The 22,907-nt window shown below is 48.7% G+C and overlaps 7 protein-coding genes across 7 annotated transcripts; 4 read left to right on the top strand and 3 right to left on the bottom strand.

Annotated features, from left to right (window-relative positions):
• Positions 1-2,608: 2,608 nt before the first annotated feature.
• UA08_07543 (hypothetical protein) lies at positions 2,609-5,351 on the bottom strand (the record flags this gene model as incomplete). The annotated part of the gene is made up of 5 exons (XM_020262449.1): positions 2,609-2,945; positions 3,001-3,522; positions 4,101-4,203; positions 4,266-5,100; positions 5,166-5,351. The coding sequence occupies 5 exons, from the start codon at positions 5,349-5,351 to the stop codon at positions 2,609-2,611; spliced, it is 1,983 nt and encodes a 660-aa protein (XP_020117473.1).
• A 398-nt stretch (positions 5,352-5,749) lies between these two features.
• UA08_07542 (hypothetical protein) lies at positions 5,750-8,409 on the top strand (the record flags this gene model as incomplete). Its single annotated transcript, XM_020262447.1, has 6 exons — positions 5,750-5,988; positions 6,055-6,235; positions 6,291-7,229; positions 7,312-7,538; positions 7,592-7,628; positions 7,807-8,409. 6 exons carry the CDS (start codon positions 5,750-5,752, stop codon positions 8,407-8,409), a joined length of 2,226 nt encoding a protein of 741 aa, XP_020117474.1.
• An 890-nt stretch (positions 8,410-9,299) lies between these two features.
• UA08_07541 (hypothetical protein) lies at positions 9,300-10,280 on the top strand (the record flags this gene model as incomplete). The annotated part of the gene is made up of 1 exon (XM_020262446.1): positions 9,300-10,280. The coding sequence occupies one exon, from the start codon at positions 9,300-9,302 to the stop codon at positions 10,278-10,280; it is 981 nt and encodes a 326-aa protein (XP_020117475.1).
• A 411-nt stretch (positions 10,281-10,691) lies between these two features.
• Positions 10,692-11,659, top strand: UA08_07540 (hypothetical protein; the record flags this gene model as incomplete). The annotated part of the gene is made up of 2 exons (XM_020262445.1): positions 10,692-11,053; positions 11,119-11,659. The coding sequence occupies 2 exons, from the start codon at positions 10,692-10,694 to the stop codon at positions 11,657-11,659; spliced, it is 903 nt and encodes a 300-aa protein (XP_020117476.1).
• A 466-nt stretch (positions 11,660-12,125) lies between these two features.
• UA08_07539 (hypothetical protein) lies at positions 12,126-14,597 on the bottom strand (the record flags this gene model as incomplete). Its single annotated transcript, XM_020262444.1, has 4 exons — positions 12,126-12,185; positions 12,259-12,353; positions 12,429-12,675; positions 12,738-14,597. The coding sequence occupies 4 exons, from the start codon at positions 14,595-14,597 to the stop codon at positions 12,126-12,128; spliced, it is 2,262 nt and encodes a 753-aa protein (XP_020117477.1).
• A 2,085-nt stretch (positions 14,598-16,682) lies between these two features.
• Positions 16,683-19,302, bottom strand: UA08_07538 (hypothetical protein; the record flags this gene model as incomplete). The annotated part of the gene is made up of 9 exons (XM_020262443.1): positions 16,683-17,226; positions 17,739-18,075; positions 18,136-18,199; positions 18,273-18,343; positions 18,393-18,411; positions 18,470-18,757; positions 18,817-18,837; positions 18,906-19,163; positions 19,261-19,302. The coding sequence occupies 9 exons, from the start codon at positions 19,300-19,302 to the stop codon at positions 16,683-16,685; spliced, it is 1,644 nt and encodes a 547-aa protein (XP_020117439.1).
• Positions 19,303-20,187: 885 nt separating this feature from the next.
• UA08_07537 (3-isopropylmalate dehydratase) lies at positions 20,188-22,682 on the top strand (the record flags this gene model as incomplete). Its single annotated transcript, XM_020262442.1, has 4 exons — positions 20,188-20,287; positions 20,352-20,383; positions 20,439-20,513; positions 20,571-22,682. 4 exons carry the CDS (start codon positions 20,188-20,190, stop codon positions 22,680-22,682), a joined length of 2,319 nt encoding a protein of 772 aa, XP_020117438.1.
• Between the last annotated feature and the right edge of the window lie 225 nt (positions 22,683-22,907).

Raw genomic sequence — 22,907 nt, 5'->3', positions numbered from 1 at the left:
GCTAAAAAGGACACGTAGTGGTCCTTGTTAGTCTTCCGTTTCGTAGAAGAACGACAGGAGATGATAGCGAGACCACAGCAGCAACGAAAGACGAGAATCCAGGGTCTGAAAAGGTAGGTTGAGGTGTTACCGGGTTTGTTGGCTCAAGCGCGGTGGCGAGATAGGGGAGGATAAAAATACAGCGGTGCGTATTCGCGAGAGCCGTCAACGAGTTCGAGGTTTGCGATCGGAAGGGCGGGATGAATCGAGTCCACGTAGGCGACCGAGGATGGTTGACGAGTCGACGCGCATCAGGTGGGAGATCCGAAGAGTGAAAAACCTGCAGATCCCAAGGGTAGTGGTAGCAGCAGTGTTGAGCAAGGTCGGGCGGCGGCGAGGATTCAAGAAGAAGATTAATAGTAGAAACAGAGAGGAAATGATTGATAGAAGAGGAGGCGAAAGAAGGGAAAGGGATGGATGTGGAATTGGCGAGGGAGGAAGTGATCGAAGGAAGAGAAGGAGAGGAAGAAGGGAAGAGGAGCCTAAGGACGCTGCTGCACTGGGCCAGCCAAAAAGGTCGCGCAGAAGCCAAGCGAAACGAGCGAAAGAGGAAAGGCGCGGTTTTGCCGGGTGAGAAACCTGAAAGCCCGGCAGCAGCGAGTGGAAGGAGGGAAGGAGCGACCGCGCAGTTTTGTGCTTCCACGGCAGGAATGCCCGCAAGAGGGCCGCAACAAAAAAGTAGAAATAGAAAAAAATAAGGGGAAAAAAAAAATAAAAAGGTAATATACAATAATAATGGATTGATTAATATGTACGAACGAAAAGAAGACAGAACAGATGGAGGACGGCCTCGAAAACGAGCGGTGTCCTGTGGCTGGACGGGCGGCTCAGCGCGCCAGGGAAAGGGAAGGAATGCTTCTGAGTCACCTGCGCTGCCCGGAAAAAATGGCGCCGCCTGCGATCTTGGCTGCCAAAGCAAACTGGCATTAGTTTAGCAGCCCGGGCCGCCAATGGGCAGAGGCAGCGCGGTGGGGGGCGCTGGACTGGCCATTGACAATCGAGCCTCAGTCTCCGTTGCTCCACCTCGATCGCCTCTCTGCTGGCTCGTTCGGGTAAGGCGCGCCCGCTCGACGAGGGACGCTGGTTAGTCAGCGCATCGGCCAATCGCACTCGTGTCGCTGAGTCATCCGGCCACACTCGCTTGCTGTTTTCGGCTAGTGCCGCACTAGCCGAAAACGGGGGTGGTGCCAGACACGGCAGATGCACGTGCCCTGGCCAGCATCACGAGCGACGGTGAGCAGCACAACATGCAGAGAGAAAGGAAAATAGGGGAAGTCAGGCAGAGGCAGAAAGGAATCGACATGAAGTAAAAGAGGGCAACCCAAGGCCGACTAATTCGACAGTCAACAGTTTTGCTTGCCTGGAATCCGCTATCACAACATAGGCCGTAGTCAAGCCATGATATCAGGAACGTCCTTGAGCAAGATCATGGCAGTGCGTCATGAGCAGCCAATTCACACAGTTAACAAGACGCACCAGCACGTTTATATTCGAGAGAAGTAGGGTAAAAAAAATGAAGAGGCTGGATTAGCGGTAGGAAAGAGGAAGAAGAAGAAGAAGTATAAGCGGTGGGTGCCCAGCACGCTGCGGTGCCAAGTCGTGACTCAAGAGTGTGACACCGATCGCCATGGCGGAGGGAAACAGGAACAACTGCAGGTTCGTAAATTGGGAAGAGAAAATAGGATCAAACTGAACAAGAGGTAGGATGACAGGAAACAAAGTCGAGGGCGAGCATTTTGCAGGCAGGATAAAGGAGAGACTTCCAAGGTAGGTGACACTCGGCGTCCAAGGTTAGGGGCGCTGACTGCCTGGAGCGAGACGTGATGTGCCCGGTGGATGACAGCACCAGTATCTGCGTTTGTAAGAGGAGAACAAGAGAAAAATCAATTACGCAACAGAGGAGAAAAATAAAACCCAAATTTTCAAAAATTCGAGTAAACGCTGGAGCTCCTGGAGCAGAAAATGGGAAGATGGGTTGTGAGGGGAGTTTTTTGTGTGTACGGCGTTATCCGTGAAAACTTGATAGTACGCAGTAGTGCAGTTTCGGAGGTAAAGACAACAGCCAGTCAGATGAGTTGTCCACCAAACACACGCAAGGGATGTATGAAAAAGAACAGAGAAGAGAGAACAGAAAGAAGAGAAAGAAGCAAGAAGACGCAAATGAAATTGTCCCAGCAAAGTTCCAAGGCTCCGATTGATCATGACTCGCAGCGGAAGATTTGCTGGCTTTTTTTTTGCCACTTTAGGCTCGCTTCGGCGGCGGGAAGCAGCGGAATTCCCGTCGCTGAACCCGTGGTCTGGTCGAGTGTAACAGTGCTATCAAAGATGTCGTGTAGATGATCTACTGCTAGTGCAGATTGATTAACCTAGGAAACTAACTACATGCCACCTGATGCATAACAAACTATCGGCTTTGAATTGAATTGCCAGACAAGGACAACATCAGTAAATCTTCCCCGAAAGCCGATATAACAAGTACGCCTTCTTGAGCAAAGTAAAATCAATCAATACAAGAGAATTGAAACACAAAGAAGAATGTCGCATGAATTAAGTCACATCATCACGACTATCAAAGTTCTTCATTTAGGCTATACCCTTTTTCGTTGGCGGCCAGCCACTCGTGAGGGCTAAGCAAGCTGGAGTCTTTCTCAGCTGCCATGATTTCGTCGTACCGAGCGGCTTTAGACCAGTGGATCATTACATGGTGCTGCCGCGCGAGGCAGAATGCCCTCCATTCCCGGTTCCTGTGTTTTTGCATCCATTCTATTAGCTTGGCCATATGCAATGAAAGCTCTTTGCTGGCTGCGGCATCCTGCTTTTCAAGGTGTTTCCGACCAAGACCTTGCAGCTCGTTATTGTCATACCACATGTGACTGTCCTTTTTCTGCAACTCTTTTCCCGTGGCGCTGGGTAAATGAGATGTCGATTTTACCCGCCAGGTCCGTCTCGATCGTCCCATACGGGTCGAAGTCTGCGTAAGCTATCTGTGCGTCTGGAGCGTTGATTTCACCCGTAGAAGCCTCAGAATCGAGAATCGTGCCTCCTGGTACCAAAAGTAGGTCTTCACCAGGATAGCGTCCCTCTGGTAGGCGAAAAGGGAGATCAGGAGTAATGAGGAAGGTCAACTCGCTCTTGAGAAAACAGAATGCTTTTGGCTCGGATACAGTATTGTCATTCTGGTTAATGTAGCCAATTTTCAATTGTGGCTTAAGTTGATCAAAGCTGGAATTTTGATGCTTGGCCGGTTCTTCTTTGGTCTCTTTTTCGATGTCTTGTTTGGTGTCGGGAACCCCTTGTATTTTCTCAAGCAAGGCTAGGATACCTGCTAGCTGACTTGTAGTTTCCTCTTTGAAGGACTCGAAGTCATCTCGAAGGTCATCGATCTCTGTGCGCGGGCGTTTCGATGGACCAGGTAGGCCGTCATCGTGGGTGTGCTTCTCAGACATGATTTTGTGCTGTGTGGACAAGAGGGTTGAGGTCTGACTGCAGCTACTCAGTATCGTGCTGGTCACTGGTCACTCTTAGCCTTGTAATAAGACGAAGGCCCGAGATCAAGTATGCAGAGATGTCAAGGACGATCTCATATTGGAGCAGAAGAAGAGAAGTAGAAGTGTGTAACGAGATGAAAGAAGGGAAGGGAATGGGGAGGAAGCTGGGAAAGTCCTCACCGAGGGGTCAACAGCGCCCCGTCCCAACCAGGCAATTTTTCAGGCATGTGATAAGAATCTGCCATATCAAAGCCAGTTGGGATTGATATGCATTTCTACGTTTCATGTTAACAACGGCTTGACTGGGTCGTGATCTCAACAAAAAGTCACGTACAAATGGGTATCATTTCAATTGCGCACACAGCGCGTAGTTGTATATGACAGAATAGATCGCTATAACTCTCTGCAATAATAAAGTGCAATGCCCAACTCCCCATGTAATTTGACATATAATACAGAACTTCATTCACTTGTGACAGTCCGTTCGAAAAAAATCAAGTTGAGGCGTCACTGTATCAAAGTCAGCACCAATTTATCTTAAACGAGGCCAGAGCAAAGAAAAAAAAAACTTACTCATCTGTCATATCTGTCTCGGCAAATTCTAGCCATTCGCCAGTGAGGGCCTTTTTCCAGAACCGTACACTGCCGTCGTCGCCAGAAGATATCAAGCAGTCACCTGGGACAAGTTAGTGGTTTGATACTTTCCCAAAAACTTATTCAGCAAATTCATAACCATACCGGCGAACGAGAATTGCACCTGCCAAACATCTAGATGATGACTGTCAATGCAGGCCACTTCCCGAAATTCGTGTCGGAACGGGCTGTCAACGTTTGCTTGTCGATGAGCTACAGACTGTGGAACTCGATTGGCCAGTGCAGAGCCAATCCCCGACTGTGCTGTGGCGCGTTGAGAAGGCGACGGCGCTGAAGTCTGGGAATTGCGACTATTGCCATGTGTTCCATTACCTGACAATGATGTATAAACCTCGAATATCCGAACAAATCCATCCTTGCACCCGCTCGCAATAAGATCGTACCCCCGCACCGAGCCATTGGCCCACGCAATATCCCGAACGAGGCCACCGTGCCCAGTTAATTCAATAGCGTGATAAAACCGGCGGCTGGAGTCAGTTCGGTAGATTTTTACGGTATCCATAGCTGCCACAACCAGAGACAAGCTTTTACGGTCACCGTCAGGTTTTAAGGGATGCGTAGCGTCAAACGAGTCGTGGTGGAATTGCACCCGAAAGCTAGTCTCTTCCCCTCGCGACGGCGCAGTGCAAACTCGGAATTGATCGAGTACCTGCCAATCCCCCAGCGAATCCGGCATGACTGGCTCCATTACCATGAGATATCCATCTCTGGTTATGAGAGCTAGCCATGTATCCAGGTCAACATTGCGAAAGTCTAAGGACACAAAGGGGACTCTATGCGGTGCCGACAGGCGATATATTGACTTAAACCGACGTCCCGAATTTGGCGGTTGCGTGACGTCCTCTTGCCAGATTTTAAGTCGCATATCTTCGCCCACACTGCCAATGTGCTGCCCAGAGAAAGGGCCATTCCATGTCGCCTACAGTAGCGGAGTTAGTGCCTGTGGATCGGTTGAACATTGCCATCGAACGTAAATTGACTCACATCTCGAATCTCCGCGTCATGAGCACGCCAAGTATCGGTCAATTGCCACTGGCCATCCTTCTGGTCCCAGACTTTCAATCGATGATCTGAAGACCCTGTGACAATGCGATTGCCGTAGAAATTGAATTTTGTGACTGTGACCAAGTCCCGATGACCGGACTCGAAATCAGTGAAGTTGGTACCCATCTCCAAGGACGCGTCTGCCTAAGAGTGATTTCCGCCAATTGCTGTCGCATCAATCCATATAACGCGCGGGTGAATAGTTAATCTTTGGTTGTGCCAATGACTTGCACGACATGTATGCAATGAGTAGTTGTTTCGTGTTACTGAATCCATCCCCCCGCGATGCCGGGGACCTGCCGATATTTGATAATGCGCAATTGCTACACGTCCATTGGTGCAAGCTCCCCACCGCCTTCAAGGGCGGTGAAGTTCACACGGCAAAAAAGAAACCCAGTTGAAGCCAGATTGCCTCGACTTTCGCAAAACATTCATCCTAACACTTCAGAAATGAATTGGAATTAATGGTTCTGCTCTGGAACGGATAGGTTCGGCACAACTTGAAATTCGATACTAATCCCATGATGGCGCCCTCGACCGCTCTGTCGCGAAGCGAGGTCTGGAGCCTCTGGGTGCTCATCGGCACATCCATCGCTATTGTCGCAAACTCGTTCCACGGCGATGGGGAGCCGATGGCGGTGTCTTTTGCTTTCAGTCTGTTCGCCTTTGCTGCAACATTCAGCTTAATACGATGGTTGGGGCCTAGTTTCATGAAGGTTGGACTAAAAGGGAAGGATATGTCCAAAGCCAAGCGGCCTGAAATGTATGCATAGTATGGTCTGGAGAATGGAATTGTGAGAGCCTGTTGCTAACGCGGTCTTGTGTTTAGACCGGAGACCATGGGCGCGGTGTGCGCTGTGGTGTATCTTCTGTTAATGATTGCCTTCATTCCATTTCCTTTCTACAAGGATATCGTGGCCGCTACATCTGGAGGTGGCAATCGCGATGTTGTCGTGCCCGTCCAGCATGTTGAAACGGGACGTTTTCTTCATCGCTTTCCTCACAATAAGGTTTGTCTTTATGTTGCATTCATTCCCTTGCTGCTATCATTACTGACCGTCGCAGCTGGCATCCTACCTCTCGGGACTCCTCTCGTTGCAAGCTATCGTTCTGCTCGGAATTGGGGATGACCTGCTTGACATTAGATGGCGACACAAAGTTCTGATACCAGCATTGGGAGCATTTCCAATGTTGGTCGTATACTTTGTCGACTTCGGTGTTACCCATGTAGTAGTGCCTATGCCACTGCAAAGATACTTTGGGCAAATGGTTGATCTCGGCTGGCTTTACTATGTCTATATGGCTGCTGTAACGATTTTCTGCCCGAACAGTATCAATATGCTCGCAGGAGTGAACGGAATCGAAGTGGCACAGTCCTTGGTTATTGCGGTTTTGCTTCTTTTCAACGACTTCTTATACCTAGCGCCGTTTACTCCATATCCGAACCCAGCTATGGATTCACACTTATTCTCTATATACTTTCTCCTACCGTTTATCGGTGTTTCCCTGGCCCTTTTGCTCCACAACTGGTATCCATCCAAGGTATTCGTCGGTGATACATATTGCTACTTTGCCGGCATGGTTTTTGCAGTTGTTGGCATTCTAGGACACTTCAGCAAGACCCTCCTTCTACTCTTCATTCCACAGATGTTTAATTTCCTCTACTCTTGCCCGCAGCTTTTCCACCTTATCCCATGCCCGCGACACCGTCTACCAAAATTCAACGCTCTGACTGGTCTATTGGAGAACTCCGTCATCGAATGGGTACGCCCGCCATCACCTCTGATCAGCACGGCCCTCAGACTCCTCCACCGGCTGCGACTGGTCGGGATCAAGATCAATGAGCAAGGAGAAATTACAGAGTCGACAAACTTGACACTGCTCAACCTTTGGATCCTCTGGTTTGGCCCGATGAAGGAGAACCGACTTGCACTCAGCATTGTGCTCTTGCAAACATTCTGTGGACTTGTCGCGCTATTCGTGCGGCATCAGATGGCGTTGCTCGTATTTCCTGCGGATAATCGGAGCTTTTTGTCTTTTGCGTAATACATACTGTATATAGAATATAATCTAGTATGAGTACTAGTTGAAGGCCTTGCGGGCTCCCGGAGGTGTTGGTGGCACGACAGCCACTTATGATGTCCATAGAAAACGCCGCGAGGCTCTGAGTCCTTTCTTCAGCAAACGGAATGTGCTTTATTTTGAGCCAGTGGTCACGCAAAAAGTTGAACAGCTGTGCCAGTTGATCGCCAAACATGCCGCCGAAAGGACACCTGTGAATCTTTCAGATGTGTTTTTTGCCTTTTCCAATGAGTATGCATGAGCGAGCTTGACATGTCAAGATTGTACATGCTGATATCGTATAGTGTTGCTACGAATTTCCTCTTCGCTCAACAGGCAGACGTGCTTGCAGATGAAGCAAAAAGCAGCTACACTGCGCCACAATATCAATGAACTTCTGCTTGGAGTCCACGTCAACAGGTAGCTCCCCTGGCTTATAGACTTCCTCGAGTCACTTCCGCTCCCTGTAAGCAAGCCAATGATGCCTCCTGGGCTGCCCGACTTGCTGGACCTATTCGAGGTGAGCCCTGACTCGATTATCGAGCTACGACACAAAGTTTCTGAGGCGGTGATACAGAAAGTTCGCACCCAATTGCTCGCAATCTTGAAAGCTAAATCTTCAGGAACAATCCGCGAAGAGGCCGGGGGCCCAACAGGGAAGGAGTCGGTATATGATTCTGTGCTTGACAGCCCTATCCTACCACCACCGGAGAAGTCCATACTCCGTCTCGAGCAGAAGGGCGCACTCCTTGTCCTCGCCGGATCCGAATTGCCTGCCAAATCCCTTCTCATCCTCTTCTACCACATCTTAGCTGATCCCTCAATCCTTAACAAGCTTCGCAACGAACTCAACACAGTCCCAACATCTGCCTCCTGGACCCAGCTCGAGCAACTCCCGTATCTTTCAGCAGCCATCGAGGAAGCCAACCGCCTTTCCTTTGGCGTCACGGCACGATTAGCCCGCATCGCATATGAACCGCTCACCCACACCCCATCTTCCTACGTCACCACCCTATCCAGCACCCCTAAGCCCTACATATTGCCTGCCGGCACGCCTGTCAGCATCACGATCCTCAGCGCACGCACCAACGAAACTATCTTCCCCGACCCATTTCATCTTTGATCCCGAGCGCTGGCTCGGCGATCAAGGCTGTGAGCGCCGCAAATTCCAGTTTGCCTTCAACAGAGGCGGGCGCAAATGCCTGGGCATCGAGCTGGCTAGAGCAGAGCTATATCTCGTGACAGCAGCGTTCATCAGGCGGTTTGACATGACGCTGTGGCAGACTGATGAGACGGACGTGGGGTTTTACCATGATTACCAGGTTGCAATGCCGAAGTTGGGTTCGAAGGGGGTGAGGGTAATGGCGACGGCGCTTTAGGACGGGATCCTATGTTTACCATATTACAAGAAAGCAACGGTCATGTCGGCGAGGCTGGGACTATGAAAACTTTTCTTTTTTTAGATGAATAAACTTTATACCAGGAGATATGCAAAGCATGCCAGCACCAAAAGACGGGAGCACCCCTATAAGCTAAATGGCACAATCCTCAGTTGGCCCATAGCACCAGCAACCCTGGCAAATATATGCAAACAAAAGAAAAAGCATAAACCCGCACAGTGCAAACCCATAAAACGCATTTTTCTACCTGATGGGTTCACATAACTCTATCATCAGCGCCGAGTGGATCTCCCCACAATCTCCGCGTGTCTTCAGACTAAAGCAGGCTAAACTAGATGAACCAGTGGGATTTTGATATTGCATGTTTGCTATGGAGCCTGCGCCTCTATGTCCGTCACATGATCTGCGCCATTGCATTGTTGCTACGCCGTAGTCAAGAATCTATATTTTGTTTCGATCTGCTCAGCCTCCCTTCAATCTTGTGAAATCCCATTACCCTGCACGTCGGCAGTGAGCAGAAAGGGCGGCGCTGCAGAGAGAAGATAGGCGATTTCCTCTCTCGTCACTCATTAAATCAGATAAACCTCGCCAAAACAAAAAGAGGAATATAATCATGAGGGCCGGATCGACCCTAGCGATCATCGGCTGCGGCCAAATAGGAACAACAATCTTGGAAGTGCTGCTTACAACGCTCTCGCATCCCTGTTCGAATCACCAGCATCACACGCTGCCCATGCTGGCGATGAAACTGAAGCCATCCCGATTCATCGCCTGCGTCAACACCGAGAAATCCGTGTCGCGACTGCGCACTCAATTCGGCCATTTCTCTCGCAGCATCTACCCCAATATACAGATTTCCCAGGGCAGGGTTGCGGAAGCGGTGCAACAAGCCGACATAATCCTGCTCACATGCCGGGCCGGCCAGGCAGCGGATATCCTGACAGACCCGTCGCTGCGAGAACATCTGGCGGGCAAACTGCTGCTGAGTACATGTGCCGACCTGTCCGTGCAACAGATCGAGCAGCTTATTTATAGCGATGCCGCTGCTGAAGGCAGCGAAGAGGAAACGAGGTGCTTCATCGTACAAGCCATGCCTAACACTGCAGCGAGTGTGCGCCAATCGGCAACGCTGATTAGTGAAACGATTGCGGGAGCAGATACAACGCTCCCGCCTGATTTGCAGAATTTGACTACGTGGATTTTCTCCAGTATTGGCACGGTGACCTATGTGCCTGAGACAATGGTAACTAGTGCTTCGATGGTGAGCGGGCTGGCTCCTGCTTTCTATACAGTTGCGCTTGAGGGTATCGCCAAGGAAGCCATGGCGAGGGGGCTGAGTGAGCCCGATGCATTGCTGTTGGCAGCACAGGCTATGAAGGGGACGGCGGAGATGGTGCTCTCCAAGAAGGAAGAGAACAAAGGTTTGTTTGCCGCTGATGAGGTCAGAGACCGAGCGGTCGCTTCCTCTACTGGGAGTGGTGCGAAGGGCGTTGTTTTACTGAGACAAGCTGCCGTGAAGGGCAGCTTTGCAGCAGCGATGGGCCAGGGAATGGAGAGGAAAGATGCAGGGGAATACACCTATTCGAACTGGTAGATATCAAGAGTAGACGACATACATTCAGTGGCTGCATAACACGTCGGACGAGATGATGATTATTCACAGTATAAATCCTTCATAAAGATGACAAATCACGGCTTTCACCCAAACAGCTTGGAACATGCAATAGCGATAGTAGAAGACCAATGTAGTGTATTTCAAAGCCACTGCAGACCACTGTGCTGGATTTCTCATCGAAACGCTCGTTAGTGGCCGATGCAACGCAGTCATGGCGTCGGTGCGAGAACAGATTGCGTGCTGGTGTCCATGATTAATAATGCTTGTTTATCACCAGACAGTTGGACATGAATATAAAGCCCCCGGCCTCTCCCCATGCCGGAATAGCATAGGATCAGAAATACTTGGAAAAATACTTGAATAGCATCAATATAATAAATTGACATCAATATGGCCTCCGCAGCCGTCTCGTCTATCCCTAACCAGGAGCCTGCCTTCAAAGTCGCAACATTCCCCGCGTCGCCTGCAGACTCCAAGAAACACCACGTCGAGACAACGCTGAACTACTACAAGCCGGCGGAAGATGGCGCGCCTCCGGAGCCTAACTATGTTAACAAACAAAACACGTTCTACCGTGAAAGCACCGTCTTTGACGTGAAAGTGCATGACGTGTCTGGCAATGAGCTGGACTATACTCTCGACAAAAACGGATTCCAGATCTACTACCATGAGAGTAAGCAAAAGGCCTTTGTGGACGACGAAGAGATAAAGAAAGAATATTATCCCGAGACGGAGCAGTTGTTGAAAGATGCGTATGTTACTACTTTAACTTCCGTTCATTTCAGAAACAGAGGTATATACTTATAAAAAATGATAGGACCGGTGCATCCAAAGTCTTCATCTTCGACCACACAATCCGCCGACCCCCCAGCGACCCCAACGCAGAGAAGGACACTCTTCGTGGCCCCGTGCAGCGCGTGCACATCGACCAGAGCTACGAAGCATCCGCCAACCGCGTTAAATACCACCTCCCCTCCGAAGCCGAAACCCTACTCAAGGGCCGCTACCAAATAATCAACGTCTGGCGACCCATAAAGGCAATCTACAAGGACCCCTTAGCCGTCGCAGACGCCCATTCCGTGCCTGACAGCGACCTTGTGCCCGTAAAACTGATCTACCCAGACCGCGAAGGCGAGACGTATACCGTAAAAGCAAACAAGGAGCACAAGTGGTATTACCGGTATGGGCAGACGCCCGAGATGGTGACGCTGATCAAATGCTTTGATTCGAAGGTCGATGGACGCGCCAGGCGTGTGCCGCATTCGGCCTTTGTGAACCCGGAGACTGAGACGGGGTTTCCGGAGAGGGAGAGTATTGAAGTTAGGGCTCTGGTGTTTCATCCGGACGATACGGAGTAGTTGTAAGTATATGATAATCATCACATGTTTGATAGTGCGAAGAGGAAGATGTAGGTTTCCATTATTTGCATGATTAGGTAGCATAATGGGACTGTTGACGAGCTATAATTTTATCTTCAAGAATGATTATGAATCGCGTTGAACTGTTTACCGCTAAGAATTCTGCTATAGATGTGGAAGACGTAAGATGTTTTGGAATTACCCAGTTCGGAAATCACATGGACTTCCAAACCCTATTTCGGCATATCCATATCCTAATACCCTTTTTCCTTACGAGGATTAACTCATCGAGTCAAGCAGCCCGCATTTCACTTACTACGAACGCAATGTGAAAAGAAACATAGAACGCGAGAAAATAAATCAGAATCAGTATTAGTGTTAAGTACAAGTAACAAATCATTCATGCCCCCATTACATTTCCTCGCGTGTATACGCGCTTTTCCCTTGGAGTCTTTTCTTCCTCTTTCTATACTTCTTGCTTCTGTAGACTTTGACCCCAGGTTCTCAGTCGATTGAAACTCGGCGTCTAATAAAGTTGCTAAAGGTGCCTTGAATTTAGTTATTAAACAATTGCACATCTTCAAGGAGGACTGACTTACTTCCGCTAGTGAAGGACCTTCCTCCGTTGCGACAGCCTCGACAGGGCCTCCGCCAGTGGTGATGGAAATGTGAGTGGCCTGAGCAGGAAATCCGTCTATACCCATGTCAAGTCAAGCCAAGCCAAAAGTTAAGTAAGAAGAAAATATGAATCATCTTGGGATAAACATACCACTCTGGCAAAGAGAAACATCCATGAACCGATTGCACGTCTCAATTCCCTTGAGCAAGATTTCTCGCTGCTTGGCCCACTGTTCTCGCTCTGCGCGTCTCTCCTCAGACTCTCCAGCTACCTTCTGTACAAGATCAGGCGCCATTGAAAGCACGGTCATTGGGGAAAACATGTTGTTCAGATGGGCAATGAGCTTTGCCTCAATGACGTGGATTGCGACGTCGTCAACGAAACGTTTGAGGGCCACCTGTGAGAAGGGTTTGATAAGTTAGCATTACGCATGACTGGAAAAAGATGAGTTCAACTGACATTGTAATATGCCTCCATGCAGTTCAGGGCGTCGGAGCAGGCAAGACTGTCAACGCCAGAGTTGGCGTAATGCACAAGCGCTTTTGCTAGTGGGCGAAGGTCATATGTTCTGTTAGAATGAAAATTTTCCATCGAAGAGACACCGAAGAAGTTCTTGATAGTTTCTATGTTCTGTTTCTCATCGCGATCTTCGCGCACTGTCTGGAGGGCATTGACGAAATCTTGATTATACGTAATCGGATGGCTAGATCGATGGAGCGTCAACAGCTCCGCAGTTTTTGACTTCAATGCTCCCATCAAAGCACTCAAAACGGGTTGAAAGACCTCGTGGGAAAGAAGCCTGGAAGTTTCGGAATCCGCGACGTGACTGGCAGTCAAACACACAAACTCACGAGCAGCCTCCCAGATCGACCGAATGTAGTCGTTAGTGATGCCCTCCCATGGACTAGACTGTTCTACAAACAAGTCCGCCACAATCATGGAATTGAACATGGACGGCAGCTCTCTTCCCCTGGCTCTTTTGATCAAATCCCGGACCCGGACGATGTAGTCCGCCCTGGTAAAGGCGATGATTCCCTTTGGAACAAAGGCCATGTCAGCCTCCGACTCAACGATCTGACAATAATGGCCCTTCTCGGTCAAGTTCTCGGCGAAATCATCGCTGAGATTCTGCACAATGGCTCGGATGCGCTTTTTGTAGCCGGTCTCGGATTTTGCATTTTCGAAAAAGGAGTCGCTGTATGTGCCATCGATAGAGGCTCTGACAAGAGATTGAAATTCCTGACTGATCTGAAGTAGGTAGGTCCGCTGCTCGTCCAGGTTGGCTCGGGGTTGTCCCAGTTCCTCCAGCTGACGGCGACAGGTTTCTGATTTGCTTTCGATTTCTGCAACCAAGCTAGGAAGCTCAGTCGCGATCTGACCGACCAGGACTTTGCTAAGTCTGTTACGCAGCTTGTCGATCCCCAGCAATGAGCGAGGGAGCGCCTGCCATACCCCCTGGGCGAAGAACTCGGCTTCTTTGGCGTCACGTTGCGCTAGTGTTGATTCCCCTTTTTCAGAGTCCATGTTCTTCAACACATGCCAGCCGAGACGGAATTCGACATCTTGGTTCCTTGCAAGCGCAACATAGGTAGCTTCACTCTCCGAACCGGGGTTGAGTGTATCGGGTTTTGTAATGACGCCCAGCGTGCGAGTACCGTCCGGATCAGCGCTTCGCGCCAGGCTCAGCACAATCTGGTTGGCGTAATCGTTCTTTGCCGAGACCACAGCAAGTATGATACTTCTTGGTTCTTTCATGTAGGTTTTGACGACATCCTTGACTAGTTCGACATCGGAGAAGGTCTGCTGTTTTGTCTGCGAGTGCACGAGTCCCGGCAAATCGACAATGGTTAGATGAGGGCGATCCGGGCCTGAAATCTCAATGCGCAACAAATCCTTCGCAAAGGACTTTCCGTGGATGGATATCCCCATGGCCATTTGCGCACTTTCAATAAGCGCCGGAAGACCGTCAAACCCGTCCAGGGTTTGGGAGAAGCTGCCCAGTGAATGCCGCTCTGCCTCGCTCCGAGATTGGTCGGGGACGATGGATACGTTGACGCCGATATGGAAGGTCTTGCGGAGGACCAATTCGATTGGGAACCGGGTACATAGACTGCTTTTGATTGGGAAGGAGACGCCTGAGATGGCTTCGAGCACGGAGCTTTTCCCGGATGACTGGTCGCCGCACACGATGATCTGTGGCAGAGATACATAGTGGCTGATGCCTTGAGAGCGCAGGCTGTCGATAGAATCGAGAAGTTTGAGTTGGTCGCTGGTACACAGGCCTCTTAAAGCATCGGTGTGAAAAGGATTGGACACCATTCTCAAGTTCCGGTAAGACAGTTCCGTGAGATTTTGCAAGATTGTGTAGAGCGTGTAAAGAGTGGTTGATAAGGAGGTTTGATCAGGTTTGCCACGATGTTGGATCTGAAGATAAAGTTTGAAAAATGGGTTGAAATGGATGGAATAGGAGCCTGTTTTCATAAACCTGAGTAGAAGATGAGATACTAGTAGAAGGAAAGCAGCATAGATAGTAGACAATCGACTGAAGAACCTAGGTAAGCAGCGGGCACATTCGTCGGAATACTGCGTTAGAAAAACTCCATTGCTACGAAAGGATCAACAAAGATCAAACAGACTGGTACCAAGATCCTTGTACTTTTTTTCGTATGATTTCAATTCCATGGACTTAATCTTGGTCTCTCCACATCCATAGATAGATAGGGTTGTTTGCAGCTAGGTCTAGCCAATCCCCAATATGACATGTCATCCACATACATGTACCAGGACAATAAGCCAAACTAATCTGTTTGGATTATGATATGATATGGTGGGTGAACGACATTAAATGAAGTCTTCTTTAATCGGTAAATACAAGTCTAGCCATGGATTAGGCATCTCCCTCTTGTTTGAGATGGTGAGTGACTCATGTGTGTAGCCTTATGAATGGACACTATGATTTCATATTGGGTCAGATATGATACAAATATGAGAGAGAAAGAAACAAAGTATATTGAATACCATGCCTGGTGTACTCAAACAATAAAAGGACATGAATCTTTTGCCGAAAAGGGATAGAAAAGGGATAAAAAAAAGCATGAAACCCATCTCATGGGAAGCTATTCGCGACCCTTTGCTAAATTTAGGACAGAATTCTATCAAGATCTTCTGCGCTAATATGCAAACTAAGGAACTTGAGATCATCAGTGAGATATGTTTCCCCTTGTGGGTTTCCATCCAAAACCAGCCGCTTCAGCCCGCGGAAACTCTCAGAATACCACAGAGGACGGCCTTCGTTGTCGCTTGACTCCATACAGTAGTACCCAACCTAGTCGACCCCCCCATAATGGCATGATATATTGCAAAGCAAGAGCCGTTGCACATAGCATCCGGAATATGCAGCACATCTTCCAACATCAGCGCGCGTGTTGGCGAGCCTTCCTCCGGGCTTGAGCGAGCTTTCAATTCCCACCGTTCCCACGCCAGCGACTAAGGTTTCCCCAGATGTGAACTCGTTTGTAACTGTTTGCCCCACTCGACGGTAATTCCTAAAGAATGAACGATTCCTAGCATAGTGACAGCTACCAGAGACGATCATCCCATCCCAGCATCGACGCTGCTGTTGCCTTTTTCGCAACGGGCCTTCATGCGGTGGGCCTTGACGCTTCTGTTTCTTTCGGTGTTCTTTCACATCTCTCCAGTATTCCCCAGTCTCGCCCATTTCAATGTCTATATAGTCAAAATTTTGCTCAAATGCTTGGCGAATTTTCCGTCTCGATCGTGATAGAAGTGGTTCGCTTTCAAGATTCAGCGAGCACTAACTAACTATGTACATAGTTCTCACGAGTTCTTAGGTAGCTAATTATATGCAAGGCCCACATAGGCTGGTGCAACAACCAATATGTGATATTCGCACAGCAGATTTTCTCCATTTTTGTATGGAGCGTTGAGATTTATATGAAAGGTTTTCATGCCGTGTTTTCTATTCTTACCATTATTCCTTCTTAGCATTCTTACATCATCTTAAAGATCTCAAAATGAGAGAACCTCATCAGTGAGGTTTGCAGCGCTAGCAGGCCTATGTCTTGGTTCTTGTCAGGGAAACCACAACGAATATCGCACACTAGAGGATCTAGAGGGGTAGGAAATGAGCAGCAAGGGTGATAAGGTGCTGTGTAGGAGGAGGAGGCAGATTTACAACAACGAACATGGCTACAGAAGAATGAATGGACGACGTTCTGCATGCATCGAGGCATCTAGAATTTTCTCAGCTAACTAGCTATTTCTCTATTCTCCATCACATCGAAACATGAGATATGCAGACCTGAGGCTAGCCCGTTTTCTGACCACCGACCACACCTATAGCTAGCCCCCCTAGCATTTGCGATTGCCATAGCGACTTGTTAGTCATTTGTCCTCTGGCCCATTCACAATAGTCAATTCGAAAGAGTCGTAAGTGTCCGATTCGTATTTCAGACCAGCCTTGTCAAATGGTGCAGTGATGTAGGGCAGGCGGTCAGAATCCTTCAAATGACAAAACACCTTGATGTGATATTCATGCTCCTTTCTGGTAGATAGCATGTAATGCAGAGTGGCAATAAGCTTCTCCACTAAAGTCTCTACCTCGCCAGTAGTGAGGCGGTTGCCCAAGCGAGCAACAAATTGAGAGGGCCCCTTTTGGTCATGTTTTTCGTCGAATACGATGTTGATTATCGGCTCCTTTACGAAGGAGGGAGCCTTTTCGGCGATGTTGATGCAGATCTCCTTGTCCAAAACATCTGAAATCTGGCTTACAAATGCCGCCTGATGCTCGCGTAGACTTAGTTTCACGGGGCTTTTATGATCTTGGAAAGTGTAGGCCGACAGAATGTACACCGGGATTGTCATTGTCACCTGTTCGTGAGGCGGCCAGTATTGGAAAAGCTCATCCATAGCCACAGGACTGTCGTCTCTTTATCGAGGGTTCGATAGATAAAAATCAAGTCTATCTTTTCTCGGGGAGTTAGACGTGTATCTTTCGAGTATGGAAGGAAGGATGGTATGGTGCTTACCTGTAGAAATGTAGATGATTGCTGTTGTGATGGTAACTGTCTGTATGGACTGAAAGATGAATGGAAAGGCAGGAGGGGAAAAAAGAAGAAAGAAGAATTGTAAGCGTAGGCACGGTGGCCCTCAAAGAATTAGTTCAAATTCACATGATGGTAGTGGCGTGAAACCATGACCATGAGCATCGTGAATAGATAAAGCCTGCCAAGGCTGTTTAGAACACGAGCCAGAGCTTAGGCACCTACTGTATAGAAGGGAGAATGCCATGAAGGAATGACAAGGGCGTCTGAATCACTGTGATTAGGAACCTACTCCAAATTGCAATTCTATGCTATCTATAGAACATACACTACCTTCAATGGCTTATGAATTTGACATTATATTAAACTTTTGGAATAGCTTTATATTCAAACCCACGACAACGACCTGATTTCCCGTCCCCTACCCCATGGAACAACCTCGACAGCCCCATCCGCTGATCTAACAATTGATGGGATTTTCTCTCCCTTCTTCTCGAGACGAATCTTCTTTGTTCCACTTGGAGGGGGCAATTTGTAGAACTTGCGGCCAAAGAGCGACAAGAAGCCTTCAATAGCCTCAACAGTAAGTTCGCTTTCACTAACCCATCCCTGTTCAACGGCCTCTTCCAGAGCTTCAATCACGATTTGAGATACGTATGGTTGTGTGAAGCATCCGGCTGCCGTGGCACCTGCTCCTTTCTTGGACTGGATTGGGTGAGGGGCAGAATCACTCCCTATAAGTATATAAGTATGCGTTTTCTTGACTGTAGTTGATACTGAACAGGAGTACGAACCAAAGAAGAATTTGCCAGAGCCTTCGGTAACCGCCTTGAGCAAAGCTAAGCGATCCTCAGGTGTCTGTATCGTTGGTCAACAAAACACAAATTTTCGGTTGATTGTGAAGAGAAAGCGGAGCCTTCGCGGAACGTACCTTTGCAACTGGCTTGCAGAAGTTGAAGACGTCTCCTACAGCGTCGTCGATTGTGATATGTAGATGATGCGCTGTGGAGTGATTAGAAAATATACAGAATCGCGGTCAGTGGAGAATTACCTGTGATTGTTCCTGCAACCTATACGAGATAGGTTAGATCTTCTCTTTTGTGGTGCGCTGTATGTCTTTTAACTCACATTTGGTCCGCAGGCTCGGACAGCATCCAGGCCTTGCTTAGTGCTGACATGTTCCAAAATGATCCTCAGCTTTGGGAATGCCGCATGCAGCTTGGCAAGCTGAGGAATGAAGAGAGGTTCAGCATTGAGCACAGTGACAACAGGCTCTTTCTGCTTTCCTACGGCGCTAGGCGGCGTGCTGATCATCTCGCCGTGTAGGTTCAAGACCAAGTCATGCTTCTCCATAGCAGCAAAGACGGGATATAGCTGCTCTATGTCGAAGACTCCTTCTTGGGAATTTGTAGTCACCTAAGGATGTTAAATAACATAAGCCCGAGCCATGTCAGCGACACACCTGGGGCACTTACACCGGCAGGGTAGAATTTGACCTAGAGAATTGCTTAGTTATACTGAACCTATCAATTCTATTATTGGAGATTGTGTGTTATGTATTTACCCCGTAAATAATCCCTGACTTGGCAGCCTTCTCGATTTCCTCTTCCGTTAATCCAGTGTGCAAATAGAGCGACATCAGGAACTTGACATTGGGTGCAATTTTCTGCAACTTTTCGTAATACTTCAATGCATCGGAGACACTGCCCACTTTTGGTGTCAGGTTAGGCATTACAAATACTGTATCACAGCCTCCTTTCTCCACGAGGGGAGTGCACAGCTCCATCATAGCATCCTGCCGAAGATGGACATGCATATCCGCCTATCATCTATGTGTTAGCTCATTCAAGGATTTGTGCAAGATACAGGGGTATAGTGCATGGCTGGAAAGCGTAGGGAAAATATTTTGGTTTACATACCGTCGGAGGCAGCTCAAGCGAAGCCAAGTCCTTCAATTGCATCTTTCCTGTTAATATCCCTTATTGCTGTAAGATGAACACCGTCCTCTGTCTGCAAACAGGGGCCAATCACGTGTTCCGTTAGCTGGTCTTCGCGAATGTCGTCAATCAAAATCGCGATGTCCAGCCTAAATTCGCGACAAAACGTGGGGTATCCCGCCCGCTTGCCCCGCCTGAGGGCTTGCGCGGTCACGTGGAAATGCTTCTTACAAACAATAAGGTGTGACACCTCAGGCACCGAAACGCTGATGTCACTTTTTCCTTTTTCTAGAATGGAGCCGAATGCTTTTCCCTTTTGGGCAGGAAAACTCCGCCGGCCACCTGGCTTGTTACTGATAAATAAACTACAGAGTAACTAGTGTATAGGTTGGGCGAATAGGGGCCACGGCAGCCTGGAGCAGCTGAATCGCGAATGTGACTCTAATATCTGCGTTCGATATTGGTTTGACCGCGCGCAAATTCACGGTGGAGAGCGTAGATTGCTGGAGCACCAATCGGCGACGTTTAATTGGCAAAAAGATGACCCATTTTCTCCGTCAAGTTACGTTGAGCTCACGTGATCTTCCAGACCCTGCCAGCATCCCCGATGTCGGGCCCCGACGAAAAGATAAACTTGCAGCGGCTCGCCGCGCCACAACCAATGACTGACGTCGCCTTCCTGCTTACGTGCCGACACCGGCGAAAAAGCCCCTCTGGGGGTGCGGTTAGAAAAGGCAGGAGTCGCTCCTGCAGGATGTCGTGTTCATCTGCAACTCAACTGAATCCAGCTATTTATACTCCGGTATATACCCCTTGACCTGCTACAGCTGCTGGGAAAACAAAGAGAGTCCCATTTCTCTGTCAATAGTTGATGACATTGCATCGCGTCAAGTTTTGAACCCAGCAAGCATGCCCGGCATAGACGCAAAACCGAAGACCTTGTACGACAAGGTTTTCGGAGACCACATCGTGAATGAGCAAGAAGATGGCACTATCTTGATCTACATTGGTAAGCTTCTCCTGAAAACATGTTGTTTGCTATGTACGCTTTGCTAACAACAGGCTTGCTATAGACCGACATTTGGTCCACGAAGTTACCTCTCCAGTACGATATTTGCCTCCCCTATAATCCAACAAGCTCCGTACTGACAGGTCATCAGCAAGCATTTGAAGGATTGGCAAACGCCGGCCGAAAAGTGCGCCGACCGGACTGCACTCTAAGTACCGTTGATCACGTACACTTTTCCTTCCAGAGACCAATAGATATTGTTTCAATACTAAAACTCGACTAGAATATCCCCACGACTTCGAGGAAAACATACAAAAATGCCGAGACATTTGTCAAGGAAACCGATTCACGCCTTCAAGTCACCACATTGGAAGACAACGTGAAGAAATTCGGCCTTACATACTTTGGCTTGGATGATAATCGTCAGGGTATCGTGCACATTATTGGACCGGAGCAAGGGTTCACCCTTCCAGGCACAACAGTTGTATGTGGTGACAGCCATACTTCGACCCATGGTGCCTTCGGCTCTCTTGCGTTTGGTATCGGTACCAGTGAAGTCGAGCATGTGCTCGCGACTCAGACACTCCTAACCAAGCGTAGCAAAAACATGCGTATTCAGGTCGACGGACAGCTTCATCCTGGTGTCACCAGCAAGGACGTTGTCCTTCACATTATCGGAGTCATTGGAACCGCTGGTGGTACCGGATGCGTCATTGAATTCTGTGGATCAGTCATTCGTGCCTTGAGCATGGAAGCTCGTATGTCCATTTGCAACATGTCTATCGAGGCCGGCGCCCGTGCTGGTATGATAGCACCCGATGAGACCACATTTGAGTACCTCAAGGGTCGGCCGTTGGCACCTAAGTACGACTCTGCCGAATGGAAGAAGGCTGTCAAATACTGGTCGAGCCTTCGTTCCGACGAGGGCGCCAAATACGATATCGACGTCTTCATTGACGCCAAGGATGTCATCCCTACAATTTCATGGGGTACTTCACCCCAAGATGTGTTGCCCATCACTGGTGTTGTTCCTTCCCCCGACGATTTTGAAGGCGAAATTCGCAAAACCGGTTGCAAGCGTGCTCTAGAGTATATGGGTCTGGTTCCCGGAACACGTCTTCAGGATGTTGAAATAGACAGAGTTTTTATAGGCTCGTGCACCAATGGCCGCATTGAGGATTTGCGGGCTGCTGCCAAGATTGCTGCAGGCCGCAAAGTGGCATCCAATGTTAAGAGCGCCATGATTGTTCCCGGCTCAGGTCTCGTTAAAAAGCAAGCAGAGGCTGAAGGTCTTGAAAAGATCTTTACCGATGCCGGCTTTGAATGGCGTGAAGCGGGTTGCTCCATGTGCTTGGGTATGAACCCAGATATTCTAGCTCCACGCGAGCGATGTGCTAGTACCTCAAATCGTAATTTCGAGGGTCGGCAAGGTGCCTTTGGCCGAACTCACTTGATGTCACCAGCAATGGCTGCTGCGGCTGCTATTGTGGGCAAACTTGCTGATGTACGAGATCTTGCTCAGTCAGATTCTGCCAGTCACAAGCTTCCTGCTCCTATCACCATTCAGCCCGAGGTTGACGATATTGCGGATGATAGCGACCTTGAACGCATTCTGGACATTCCTGAGGACAACGAACCGCATGCAAATACCCAGGGTGGTGGTTCAAGTGCTGGTCTTCCCAAGTTTACTGTCTTGAAGGGTATTGCTGCCCCAATGGAGCGGGCCAATGTCGACACAGACGCTATCATTCCAAAGCAATTCCTGAAGACTATCAAACGAACAGGTCTTGGAAGTGCTCTCTTCTATGAATCTCGCTATAACACTGCGGATAACTCCGAGCTGCCAGACTTCGTTCTTAACCAGGAACCATACCGGAATGCCAAGATCCTTGTTGTGACAGGACCAAACTTTGGATGCGGTAGCTCTCGTGAACACGCCCCATGGGCTCTGCTGGACTTTGGCATCAAGGTCATCATCGCCCCTTCATTTGCGGACATTTTCTTCAACAACACTTTCAAGAACGGCATGCTGCCTATCCCCATTACTGACGAGGCTGCCTTGCAAAAGATCGCCGCCGAAGCGCGCGCCGGCAAAGAAATTGAAGTTGACCTTCCCAACCAAATCATTCGCGATGCCAATGGTGCTGAGTTAGCTCACTTCGAGGTTGATTCTTTCCGCAAGCACTGCTTAATCAATGGCCTCGACGACATTGGCCTTACCCTTCAGATGGAAGATAAGATCCGCAGTTTCGAAAGGAAGCGTACCATCGAAACCCCATGGTTAGATGGAAGTGGCTATCTCAAGCGTGGCCGTAGCGGTCCTACGAAAGTGGAGGCCGCACCAGTTCCTAAGACGAATCGTGGGGAGGTTAAGACCGAGCCACTTGAATGGTAAAAGGGTCGAGGTTTTGCATTTCTTTTCTCTAAAAATTGTTCGGGCTACTGTTTGCATATTTGACTGCGCCGTCTAATTTTGATCTTTTATTCACGGCATTTCATGACGTGGTTTTTGCTCGGTAATTTACAAGGTATCACCTAGGTCTTATGCCTTGATGTGATCCCTTTCATGTTACAGTCCTTGCTCATTTTAAGGCATTGTTAATAATTTTCATTTTAATGA

Source organism: Talaromyces atroroseus, assembly GCF_001907595.1.
Source record: "Talaromyces atroroseus strain IBT 11181 chromosome Unknown scaffold_11, whole genome shotgun sequence".
Taxonomy (NCBI): Eukaryota; Fungi; Ascomycota; class Eurotiomycetes; order Eurotiales; family Trichocomaceae; genus Talaromyces; species Talaromyces atroroseus.
Note: the sequence above shows the minus strand (reverse complement) of the source record. Positions and strands in the feature narration are given on the sequence as shown.